The following is a 13,991-nucleotide window of genomic DNA, read 5'->3' as shown; positions in this document are numbered from 1 at the left end:
ATGAAGAGAAAGACAAACCCAAGTCAAATGTTAAGTTTTATGAAAGACTGGCCAATAATATTCACAAAAATTTTGACAGTAACGATTTAGAATAAGTGCATAAAGGACTAAGCTGCAATATAATTCCTACATATAATGATAATATTAAACCCATAATTGCCCATTGCAAAGTCAGATTAGATACAGCAAAATTGCCAACAATGAAACAGAAACACATAATCACGAAATATGCAGGTTGAATTAATAACCAAGTACAGAAAAATAAAACTTTTAAAATAATAATAATAATAATAATAATAATAACAATAATAATGAAATGAAACTACTAACTTAGAAACGCACAATCAATAAATTACAATAACATAATGCAGTAGCAACAAAAGCAATACAACTGTAGTTATGTATAAAGATGACTCCATTTTTTTTTTTTTTAAGAAGAAAAGAATTTTTCAGAGTAAATGACACTGTGAGATTGCAGAAAAAAACAACAAACAAATTTCAGAGAATTATTAAACAAGCAGTTAGAAAATGTGATTTTTTACTTCCTAGTAAGGAAATGAGCAGTTGCGTAGCTATGAACCCAGAAGTACCGAAACTGAGAGCACAATTGAAAATACACCAAAACAGTATTCCTATTATCCCTTAGTAAATTACATAAATAGCCCAGCATACTTAGTTACTAAAAGAAGAACTAAATGAATTGCTTAAACAATACTATACACATACCAAAAAATATACAATTAAAATTATAGTGGATGTAACCAATCAGATTACAGACAAAAAAATACCAGTAGTAACTCATACTGTCACCCACTAGAACATAAAACAGTGTATTTCCACAATATGATAGATCACACGATTAGAGTTCCCCTTGCTGAAGAATATATAAAGACAGAATTAGATCCAATTAAAGCTGTAGTAGCAAATAATGGCTACAATCTGACTATAATTGATAAAACACAGAAACAAAATTAAGGCCAAATGTAGAAAGAAACAATAGCAAACAACATTCACATTAGTAGAAAGAAAGACAGAAAAATTCATTTCACTACAATACATGGGAAATATTTCTCAAAAATAAGTAACACATCTTGAAATACTAAAGTAAAAATCAGATTCTGGACAGAACATAAACTAGAAATGAAGATACAAGGTACAAAGAACATATAAACAAAAGCCAAAACAATCACTACACATTTAATATCCATCTTTGAGAAAACGGACACACCACAGTACCCACACATAAGCTCAAATCCCTTCATTTCTCATACAGCAGAAAAAGGAAGCTACATGAGCATCTTAGAGGAAGTAGAAATCTACACAAATGTGGCAAAAAAAATTTGAACATTTTAAATGAACAAACAGAACCCAGATATTAAAAAAGAAAGAAAGAAAGGTATTGAGAGCTTCGACAAAATTCTTATCAGTGACAGATAGTTCAGTACAAAAGAAAAATTCTAAATTTTACATATGATATAAATCAATTTTCATCAGTGACATAAATTTAATAACAAACTATATCTGAACACACAAATAAAAAATGTAACATCCATGTACAAATATGACAAAATAACAATATATCTGAAAAAAAAATAAGATCTTATGGAGGAAAAGGCGTGTGTGTGTGTGTGTGTGTGTGTGTGTGTGTGTGTGTGTGTGTGTGTGCACGCGCGCGCGCGCGCACACACACACACACACACACACAAACCAATCTTCTCTCCCTCTCCCTCTCCCTCTCCCTCTCTCTCTCTCTCTCTCTCTCTCTCTCTCCAATTTAATGTCGGATACTGTCCTCACACCTCATAACAGTTATGCTTTGCAGCCTGAGTACCTATCAAACAAAAGTAAAGTTCTTGACAAAATATGTAAAACATGTTTGCTTTGCATACCTCATTATCAGCTTAGATTTTATGAACAGGAAGTGTATATTTGTGGTCAAGCATTGTTCCAGGGCAAGTTACAATGAAAATACTATTTAAAAAATTGGCATGAGTCACCAAGATTTTAAGACATGTTCAGACCAAATACTAATTACATTATAAAATAATTGAAATATGTTTGATATTCAGAACACTCAATGCTGAATACCTAACAATTACACTGTAGTCACATTAATATGACCACCTGTCAGGAGCCCGAATAACCACCTTTTGCAGCATGGACCACAGTGAGACATGCAAGAAGTGAGAGAATGAGACTCTGGAAGGTACTGACAGGGGCATGGAGCCATGCCAACTCCAGTGACATGGCCACCTATGCTAGGTTTCTCAGCTGAGGAACCATCGCACATATAGCCCAAGCAAGGTGGTCCCACATATTCTCAATTGGGTCAGCTCCGGACTGTGATGCCCCTCCTCTGCCCTGGATCCCTCTGACAACTGTTGCAGGGTGTTTGCTTTGAGATGTTTCATGCCATACATGCCAACAGCCATCTGTCCAATGGAGCATAAATGTGATTTATCTGAAAAGGTCACCTTTTGCCACTCAGTGGACAACCAGTTGTCGTACTGATGTGTAAATTGCAGCCTTAGTTGGCAATGAACGGTAGTCATCAAGAGTGCATGAACCAGGCGCCTGCTGTGGAGGTCCAAACACAGTAGCATTCATTGAATGGTCATTAGAAGAGACACTGTTGGTAGCTCTTTGGTTCATCTGAGCAGTTAGCTGCTCAACAATTGCACATCTATTCACCCATACACATCTCCATTGTTGCTATTCACCCCTGTCCTCTATGGCCCATGGTGCACCACAGTTGGCTTGGTGGCAGTTTTGCACAGTACCATTTTGCTATGCATGGCATACTTTAACCATGTCAGCGCACAAACAATTTACGAACTTAGGCATTTCAAAAAGCTTCCACCCGTGGCTCGAAAGCCGAAAATCGTGCCCTTTTGGAATTCAGATAAATCGCTCCATGTATGCATTACAGCAGTGTCTGTACTGTTTCCCACATCCCTCGACATGCTTTATATACCCTCCACTTCTAGTGTTGCCACCTGTTGTGAGTGAGTTGTTATTGCACATTGACAGCAGACATAGATGGTGGTCACATTAAAGTGGCAGGAATGTGTACGCAAATAACGCCACTTATCGAGAAAAAAAATTGCTGTATTGTTGTGATGAAACGAATTTATTGAATATATTATGGTCTATTGCATATTATGGTACATTCTAAACACATTCAAGTTCAATATGTCTGAAAACAAACACATATTAACTTTATTTCTGGAAGACATGTTGATACTACTACAATAATGAGGTGGGAGAGGGGAAGGTACAAGAAAGGTACAGGTGACTGAAGGTTTGAGATGAGTCATGATGCAAACTAAGGTGGAAACTAGCTAAAGTCTAGCTTAAATATTGGCTGAACAGACAACTGTTACTCTATCAATAGCATTTTTGCACTTTTAGTTTCAACTGAAGTGCTTTTGTATCTTAAGAGCTCATCTTGTAACCTCTAGCTTGCAGTGGTTTGCTTACAAGATTTGTCTGAAAATTCCCCTACTCCTTTTCCAGATTAACATCATTCTGCACTAACTTTATAGATATTTACACCTATTTTTCTAGGATTCATTTGCAACAATGTGTGAGCAACATAAATTCTCAAGAGTTCACTGTTCACACCTGTTTACTACTCTTTATTTTAATTCTGGCAAACTGGAAGTCTAACTGAACTACAGTATGTTGCAGTTTCTTCATTTATTACAATATGTGTTCCATGTGGAAGTCTACCAGTATTTCTATGTTAGATTAGAATAACAAAGTGATGGATGGCTAGCTGTTTACAAAAGGGCAAACCATAGCAACCTTCAACCACAGAACAAACTTGGTCGCACCTACTCTTTTGTTCACCATTGGCATATCGCTCTGCTTGTGACAAAGTCTCTAATGTAACTGTTGCAATTCATTTAGTCATGTGGTTTTTCTTTTAGTTGATTTCTTTATAATATGCAAAATAAAGCCTGCAGCTAAAAGTGAATGTGAACAGAAAAATGTTAAGGCTCTTGTGATCCTGCAATGGTAATAGCAAATATACAAAGGAATTCAGTGCTGAACTACACAGCTGTTGCTGCTGTGCCCACATTACGCATGTGAACTGAACTAACTAATCTAACTGACAGTCACTTTGTTATTCTGGTCAAGTTAGAACTTGTTTTTCCTTGCTTCAGTGGTTCACAGGCGTCTTGTCAGATAATGTGAGAGCTCAACAATATTTTAATGAGACAGCTGCTCATCATATGAGCTAAGCTGGAGGAGGAAATCTCACATCTTTTCAAGCATATGCTTATCTCGATTTTGTTGCTATGGGTATCCCCCTGTGTCTCCCATAGTAGCTAAACTTTTTATGGAAGACTAAGAACAAAGCACTTAAGTCAGTAGTTTTGAAACCTAAACATTTCTCGAGGTATGTGGATGACACCTTTGTGGTATGGCCACATGGGACAGCAACACTCCCTTCATTTCCTTAACACCTGAACTCCTTCCAGCTGAGCATTTGCTTCACAATGGTAGTGGAGAAAAATTGAGAGTTCTCACTTTTAGATGTCTTGGTCAACAGAAAAAAGGTGATTCCTTGGGCCACTATGTGTTCTGTAAACCAAATCACACAGACCTATATCTACAAGTTGCCACCACACATCACAACATAGTAGTGTATTACGGACACTAGTTCACAGGGATCTCCGATCCAGAGAGCCAATCAGCAGAGTTGAGCCATCTTCACTCTGATTGTGCACAATGGATACTTTGATAAGCAGATCTGAAATGTGTGTCAACCAGAATGCACTAAGCTTCAAGAACAGCCAGAGGAAACAGAACTGCACGAGGATAGTTTTTCTACTTTACGTTGGTGCCACGTGCTTTAAAACTGTCAAGCTATTCAAGAAACATCAAACTAAGTGTGTCTTCTGCCTTCCAAAGCAAGTGCAAATTATGTTGGGTTCTGCTAAAGACAACCTAGGTCTAAGGCGACCAGAAACACATAAAATCTCATGCAAGTGTGTGATACCGTATATTTGCCAGGCGTGTTGCACTGTTAAAGATAGATGTGATGAACAAAAATGTTACACCAGATTAGGTCAACCATAAGAGCTTACTGTTGCTGAACACTACCTGGACACAGGACATAGCAAGAACTACAGAAATACAAATATCCTTTCATCCATCTCCATCTATTGGAACTCCATCATCCAAGAAACAGTGGAGATACATACAGTTAACAACCTGATCAACAGAGGCACGTGATTAAAAGTTAGCAAGGCATGCAAACTAGCACCGGCAGTACTAAGGCATTGTCACCCACAGTCGAACAAATTCAATGTGGCAACACTTACTGGGAAATCAAAGTCAGGAAACTTAAACTGGGGGCCAACACTCTGCCCGTGCACATGCTGGGCTGCATTCTGCAGCTGCGCCTTGACCGCGTCATACGTGCAATGATAGTGGCCTGTTTCTCTAGCGGGGACTCCTGATGTTGACGTTCTTTACCATTCATCTACAATGACATTATAGCCCCACCCTTTGGTGACTGTGCTTTTCTGGCAACCCAGCATATAAATTGATGAGCCACAGCAAAAAAGTAAGTAAGTGCCTGAGGATGATGGGCAGCTGCCTTGTTAAAATATTATGCAGCTTTCACAACATTATCTGATGTGACACTTGTGAACCCCTAAAGCAGTTATTGTCGGGAAAGTGTAAAAATGCATGGTCACTCGCAACCTTGAAAGCACTCACACCGTGATCTATTTTGTACTTTCGCATAAGACACTGAAATAGAACATTTCCCAACCATTATTTAAATCTGTCACCACAAACACTGCTGAAACCCAAAACAGTTTGATACATCCACCAAATAGTTCACAGGATAACATTCGAAGTGTTTGTCTATTGAGAAACTGAATTTAAACTCTCTCAATACTGAACTTCAATTAGATTAGTTAATAATCATCTACTGTGTTAGAGTAGCATTGATGCAGGACTTTACATCAGTGCCACACCTTCTCTGGATACCAAACCTGAGTATATTTTGGTTTCATTTCAACAAATGACATTATATATATGTACTAAGATGGTATCTGTTCTTTCGGACATGTCCGAAAGAACAGATACCATCTTCATATATATATATATATAGTTAAGGCTCACCGGCCACTTGACTATTTTCTTCTTCCGTGCCCAAACTCTTTCGGGAATCGGCAATGCACCGAAGTAATGAGTATAATGGGCGGGGTCACTACGAATGTAGTGCGGGATAATACGTTGAGAATGTGGGCTTTGCGGGAGGCGTGCCAGAGATAAATCCCTGCAGTCGCACTATCCTCTGTGTCCTCGGTGGCTCAGATGGATAGAGCGTCTGCCATGTAAGCAGGAGTTCCCGGGTTCAAGTCCCGGTCGGGGCACACATTTTCACCTACCCCGTTGGCATATGTCAACACCTGTAAGCAGCTAAGGTTGTTCATTTCATTGTAAATGACATTATTATTTCTCATGTGTTGCTTAAGGAGTTTGTTTTAGAGATACTGCCCTGTGAAGAGTTTGTAGCTAATGTGCAGGAAGCCCACTTCCATTTAGTTACAGATGTGTGTGGCAGTGGAGATTCCTTCCTGCTACATTTGTTGGGCACCCACCTTTGGTGAACACAATCATGGCTATTATAAAAGCAATAATTTACTCATCTACTTTCATCTGCATATTCTATTAAAAGTACTTCTCCAATTGTGTTCACAAACTACATGCTGAACACAGCTTATTTTGAGTCTTTCCTTTGACTCCAGTTTCATCAATTACATTCTTGAGTCTTTCACTAATGAATTTCAAATCTGTGACATTCTCCTACAGCTGATTCAGTTTTAATCTACTTCTTACTTGTACGTCTGAAAGAAGAGACATTGCTATTGACAGTTCTACAAAACTATTTCGAAATAAATTACTTCAGTGAGAATATCATGGCATCAGCAGTATTCGGTATCAATATACGACCTATCAGGGACATAAAAATTTGTGCAGACTGGGACTCAAATCTAGATTTCCCACTTATCACGAATGGTTGCCTTAACCATTTTGGCTATCCACACATGCCTCTCGGACCGATCCAAACTTCCACATATCACTACATCCTTGCACAGCAGCCCCCTACACTTATTACTTAATGCTTGCAGCATTACTCTGGATTCCCACACTAGTGAGAATGAGAATCTGAGAAATCATGACCAAATGATGTTATCTTTTCGCCCAACTTGGTGTGTAATACTTACTTGTATGATGGAAAGAGACTCACATTACTAGCGATCAACGACTGTATGAAATTAGTTCGAAATAAATTCGCTGAGAGTGAATGCCTTGGCTCAGCCTTATTAGGTATAGATGTACTACCAACTGGTGACACATGAAAATTTCTCGAACCCAAATTTCCCATTTATCACAAGCAGCTGCATTAACCACTTTGGCTATCCATGCACACCTCCTGGACTCATTCTTACTGGTGCAGGAATAAAGAGTAATGCTGTGAGCATCAAATTGCGAATGTAGGGGACTAGGATACAATGATATAGGCATATGGAAGTTTGAGCTGGTCGAGGAGGCATGTACAGATAGTCAAAGTGGTTAATGTGACTGATTGTGAAGAGAGAAATCTGAGTTCAAGTCCCGATCAGGCACAAATTTTCACATGTCACTAATAAATAGTATGTCTATATGTAATAACAGCCAATACCAAATTATTCACATTCAGTGTACTTATTTTGGTTTAATCTACATATTTTTCAAGCCAGTTGGTATTCCTATGAAGAAAACTGAGTTGTCATGTAAGTTACAGGCAAAACAGCAGAATCACAACTACAAACTGAGCTTGTGTTATTTGGTAATTACATTCAAAACATTTAAGCTGCAGTACAATACCTTCATTTGCATTTCTGCCAATATTTGAACTATCTCTTGTTCCACACTTAAGAGAGAATGTAGTGTTCGTCTCTTCGGAGGACACTCTTCGGGCTCCTCTATTGTGTCCGAAAGCACTGGTGCAGGTGTTGAACACGCAGTTTCTGTCTGTCCAGCTGGCAAATCACCCTTAACAAGGTTGCATTCTGGTTCTTTCTGCAGACGGGAGGAAGGTGCCACAGACCGCTGCACACACAAAAACATGTTTGTGTATTTCCTCTCCACTGATAATACCATAGAAGAAATTCATTCAGGATTTTTTGGTAAAATGGGTGGAAATTGACACCTAATCAGCAAATTTCAACAATTATTACAATATTGGGATCAACATGTTCAGATACAGGAAGTAACACTTTTCTTACACCAAATTTCAATCAGGATACATTAAAAAAATTATGAATGTAAAAAACACCAGTACAGACTAATCCATAGAAACATAGGGTCAGAGACATGCATGCACACAAGCAAGTGCTACAAGAAAGTGCCAACAGGGATAGACTTACAACTTTATTTCACAGGTCTAATTATCAAAGTGAAACTGATTTTATTAACATTAATTATGCAAAACAATATGATTTTAAGTCTATTATTTAACCCCAACAGCATTTTTTTTTTTTTCAATTTGGTTTAAATAATATGTTCACTACAACATAAGGAGAGCTGAATGGGTATTTCAATTATAAAAAGAGTTGAAGGAAGCACCATGGACTTTGTGAAGTGTGATTATGTAAACCGTAAACAATCTAAATCATAAACTTGAATGTGAGGCCTGACAACACAACATACCAATAATGTCATACTACAGATAACATCAGAAAAACTGAAACACACAAAACTTGAGCTTCTCCCGGGGTCTCAAAAGTTCAAATAAATTATGACATCCTCAACCACCACCGATGTTCAACAGGTGACAGAGGTGCACTGTGTTGCAAATGCGCTACAACTTTCCCTCAAAAAGAAACCTTCTGATTGCCGCTTATAATATCCCCACCAGGAAAGAATATCGAGAGTGGATCTGAGGCACTATAAGTTAGCATCTGTCCAATGCCACCTGAGGCACAATCACAGGGTCACATGGTCCGAGCTGATAGCAGCATGGAGCTAAGTAAACGACTGTGGGCCCGTCTACTGTAGTATGCTGCAGTGAGCTCAGTTAAATCTCACCAAGCTGATATTCAGATTTCAACCCTCCTTTGAACACAGAGTTTTTAGCTTACATTCGAAGTTTTCATACAGTGCTCCGCTCAAGACAACCTTGGGTTTGTTCATACATTACACAATGGTGAAAGGAATGCACACTTTAGTGGCAACAAATTCTTACCCTATCATGTTTATGGCAACGTTCATGGAACTTTGGCAGTAACAGATGTCACTGCAGCAGCTACAAGAGCAACAGTTTGCAGCGCAGGTGCAACAGGCTGATCTTCTCCTGCTCGTGTCTCAGTAGCAACAAATACATCAGTCAGTGGTCGTGGCTATGCTCCCATCGCCATTCACTGCATTTGACCAGTTGTCAAAGAGCTGAGAAGTCTACCATCATCATTTTGAACGTAACTGCTTTGCTTATAACATTTCTGGTGGGGAGCATAGTTCTTTGCCTTTGTCTTCTAATAGTTGTTTATAAGAAGAGGTGCAAAAAATTAAACCTCTCTCAGATCCCAGTGAATTGTCTTTCAGTGATCTCTGTGCCCTGTTAACTGAATACTACAGTCAGCTGATACACACACCTTGCTCCAGCAAGGCTCCAGCTTAATAAGCATCATAAACAACACGGGCAGGCATGTACAGCATCGGCTGCTGGCTTGCAGGGTCTCACAAGCAAGTGTAGTTTCATGTGCCACAACCGTAAGGTTTTCTTTGTGGAATCATTGATTCCATGTGTGACTGTGCACCTTACTCCTGACAGGGAGGTCACTACAAAAGCTTTAGCTAAACATGATCCTAGTTTTGGTGACGTACTTCAAATTGCAAAATCTTTCAAGGTTGCTTTGGAAGCTCAGCAGGTTCTTACAAATGATACTCAAGTTACTTAGGTTGTTAGTCACTGCTGCAAGCACTGGTCACTCAGCAGGTGAGAAACACTCTCCCTCCTTGGGGTTGTGAGAAGTCGTGCACATCAAAGAATCTGCAGTCCTGTCTGGAATGTGGCAGCAAGCACAACAGAAGCCGATGCCTGCATCATGTAGAAAACTGCTGGGCCTGCGGCAAATGGGTTACCTGGCCATTATCTGTCAATGAGTGGCATACAGCCACATGCTCAGGAGAAACATGAGGACTACGCTGCAGTACACAGTCATGGATGGAGAACTACAGGATTTCCTTGCTGCCATGGAAACTCATTTTGGCTTTGATGTCATTCAGCCAGTCCATAGAGTTCCAGCTACACATCTTATTGAACAAGAACACACACCGCCAGCTTCACCTTGGTGCAACAGACACAATATCATGTCCTGTCTTACTGCCACAGGTGTATTCCTCTCCTTGCGGAACTGTCACTGGCAGCTAAGTATAAAAATGTTGAATGCATACAAACCTTCCTAGTCATATGCTCCCATACTGATACTAACATTAATGGCTTAGACAGTTTTAGCAGTTTTGGGCCCACAATAGAAGTCCAAGTCAATTTAGTGACAACCACAGCTCCTTTCTCTGATCCTGATGCCCTGTGCACATCATATACGGAGCTTTTTGAACCAATATTTGGTATGTGCGTGTAAGTTCAAGACTTACATTTATTTGATGCCTCTGGAAGTACCTCAATTTTGTCGAGCTCACCTGCTTCCACTTGCAGCTCATGAGACTTTTCAGGCAGAACTCGTGTGGCTTCAGGACCACGATATTATGTCCTCAGTTTTCACAAGTCAATGGACAATGCCTATGGTGATCATTAAACATTGAATGGGTTGTTAAGTACTCATGGTTGTTTGAAGTCCACAGTTAACTTACAGTCTAACATTGATCTATACCTACTGCCTTATCCAGAGGATTAGTTATCTAAACTAGCTTGGGCCACTAGTTTACAAAAATTGATTTTTAGGATATACTCCTCCAACTGCCACTTGATGAGAATTCAGAGCAATTACTAGTATTAAATATACTGTTCAGCTCATACAGGTATAATTGCTAGGCACTTGAGATTTCAAGTGCACTTACCATTTTCCAAAAGTAGTTTCAACAGAGGATTCAACGTACTCTGCATAGTGTCATCTACACTGAGCAATACCAATACAAAGTCACTTTCACTTTTTCAAAACCCCATAACTGTCTCCCATTGGCCCGTAGAGGTTTCAGATATGGCTCAGCGGTGCCTAAAACCTTCTTCTGTAACAGTGCAAAAGCATGGCAGCCTGTAACGTCACCTTTGGGCCCAGTGATGCTTCAAACAGCAGTGTATAAACACAAATGAAAGAAAGCCCAGAGCTCGGAAGTACATTTGAGGTGTAATGTGGGTTAATGCTGCCGCATTGGAACAAAATTTGACCACAATTCTGCCGAACATCATTGTGGACATCTCACTTGAAGGGAAAGTTATCACACCCTCTCTTATCTACATTTCACCCCTTCTCTTGATACATATCCTATGGAGATCAGAACTGCAACACCCAGCACTGAAAACAAGTGATTTTTCTTATGTGTGGCCAAGGAAAACTTTTCAGACACACCTCCACTCAGAACAGACACAAGACGTTTTCTCTGAGAGTGGCATAACAGACATAAATGAAAACACCCCTCCTCTTTGGGCATTTATTCCCACACAGTTTGCACACAAAAACAACAGTTCACAGTATGATGAGCAACAGGATGACATTCTTGACAACCTTCGACACTGCTGACACCCCTAGATGATAAAACACTTCTCTAAGCACACCATGGGCCTGAAACCCCATTGAACATGACCACACTGCACTGATGCACTGGGCAGAATCACTAAGGTTCATTCGAAACCATTTGATGCAATTTGAATGTGATCCAAAGCAGCAAAGGGTGTCCGTATTTTTTCAGCCCTTTTGTTTCCTGCCCTCCTGTGACGTGATCAAGGGGTACAACATTTACGTGTGGATAAAATGGTAAAGGGACCCTCTAAGCCCCCCCCCCCCCCCCCCAGTTTGGCAACATCCTCAGTACCAACTGCACAGCTTTGTTGGCCACTTTAAAATGTCCCTGTATGGAGACAGTCATTCACCATTTCCTAAGTGCTGACATGAAAGGCATCCTTTTCAACACTTAATAGGTTTCACATGCGGCCAGCAGGCACCAGTTCAGCGACATAGCACCACTCAGCTGCAGTGTGGGATTTGTGCTTTTACCAGTGGGGGGGGATGTCTTAGGGGGTTAGTATAATTATATATGTTACTAGCTTGGACCGTGGCATTACCCATGGTTAAACAGTTATTTATAAATAGATGTTAATGCCGAAACTCACTATTCACGCGTATGCACTATGAGAAAAGCCATCCCTTGTTATATCTTTAAAAGTACATTATAGGTAAAGCTTATTTACAAAATCATCTACATACAGGTATACGAGGGGAATTCAAAAAGTAAAGGCACACGTGTGAAAAGCTGTACTTATTCTGATGATAGAAAACTGAAACATGCGTTATTTTTCTATGTAACCTCCCTGGAATTCAATGCAGTTTCCCCGACGTTTTACGAGTTTTTTTTTTTTAATTTCCATCAGAAAATACGTTTTTCGGTTGCATCTGTAACCAATTTTGCACCGCAGCAATGACGTCTTCATCACTTTCAAATCTTCTTCCCTGTAGTGCTTCCATTAAGGGTCCAAACATGTGAAAACCGGGCCGGTCACCGCCCTGTGTCAGGGCCCGGGGTGGGAATTTGAGCCCCCAGCTCACCAAACTCGGCGGTACGACTGCTGCGGTATGACTGCCACACTACTTCCCTCGCAAGCTCGCAAGTAAAGGGATGACGCACCTTAGACGAAAGCAACAATGACAACATGAGAACGATGATTTAGTTGTAAATGTTTTGAAATGCTTAACTACTACATAACCCTTTTTCAGAATTAATAAGCAAACATATTAATAGTATTAATAGTAAGACTGTATTAAAAACTTTCAGTGTTCGGCTCCACAAATTTAAATTATATGTAATGTTTTACTCCAGAGCGTGGGAAATAAACATCCCAGGTTGGGATGCATAAACTAAAACCAGAGGAGGGGATGGTCTGATGCAGAGGGGGGGGGGGGGAATCCCCCCCATCCCCCCCTGCAAATCGCACACTGCTCAGCTGAGATGTGTCGAAATAGGTGCCTGTCACACTGGTGCCTAGGAAACAATGAACGTCTGTCTCTGTAGGAGGACGTTTTTAAAGTATGCAATAAAGTGCATGGGTGGCATCCAAACTGGGGTGGCCTTAGAGGGACCCTTTGCCCTTTTATTCATGCATGTGTCAATGTCGTACCCCCATCCCCATGAATATGCATCAGGAGGGCATGAAACAGGAGGACTGAAAATGCATGAACACCCTTTGCTACATCAGATCACATACCAGTTTTGTCAAATGGTTTTGAACGATCCCTAGTGGTTCTGCCCTGTAGGCCAGAACACAAACTGAGGCTGCACTACACTCCAAAGGGATGTAATCATGTTCAGTGTGGTTGCATGCCCATTATGTCCTTACAGAAGGGTAGATTCGTCCAGAGGGGTGTCAGCAGTGTCAAAGATTAAGAACGTCATCCTGTAGGAAATCACACAGTAAATGTTCTGGCTCAACGTCAAGTGCTGGCAAGACGGTCAAGAACATTAGAGCAGAGAGGGCAGTGAGACAACTTCAGCCAATAGTATGCTCAGTATGCTGACCGACCCCTCCCTAAGATGACAACGAGACAGTAGCACCATCTACACGAAGAGGACATAAGCGCCGCACTGCCTGGCCACAGCCCAGTGGAAGACTAGCCGTTCTACGAGATCTACAGCAGCGACTTATGTTATGAGTTGCATATACTGAAGAGATTTCTTATTTGTCTGTTGCCCATTGAGTGCGACACTTCTCACAATTCAAAAAGTTAAGTATTGCAATCATTTCCTTTCAT

The 13,991-nt window shown here is 40.2% G+C and overlaps 1 protein-coding gene across 1 annotated transcript in view; it reads right to left on the bottom strand.

Annotated features, from left to right (window-relative positions):
* The window catches only part of LOC126248382 (uncharacterized), a 549,077-nt gene that overhangs the window by 416,266 nt on the left and 118,820 nt on the right, over positions 1–13,991 (bottom strand). The window contains exon 3 of the mRNA XM_049949323.1: positions 7,897–8,121. Coding sequence (XP_049805280.1) covers positions 7,897–8,121 — 225 coding nt within the window. The remainder of the gene's footprint in view (positions 1–7,896; positions 8,122–13,991) is intronic.

This window comes from Schistocerca nitens, chromosome 3 (assembly GCF_023898315.1).
Source record: "Schistocerca nitens isolate TAMUIC-IGC-003100 chromosome 3, iqSchNite1.1, whole genome shotgun sequence".
Classification (NCBI taxonomy): domain Eukaryota; kingdom Metazoa; phylum Arthropoda; class Insecta; order Orthoptera; family Acrididae; genus Schistocerca; species Schistocerca nitens.
The sequence above is the reverse complement of the archived record's forward strand: the minus strand, read 5'-3'. Positions and strand labels throughout refer to the sequence as shown.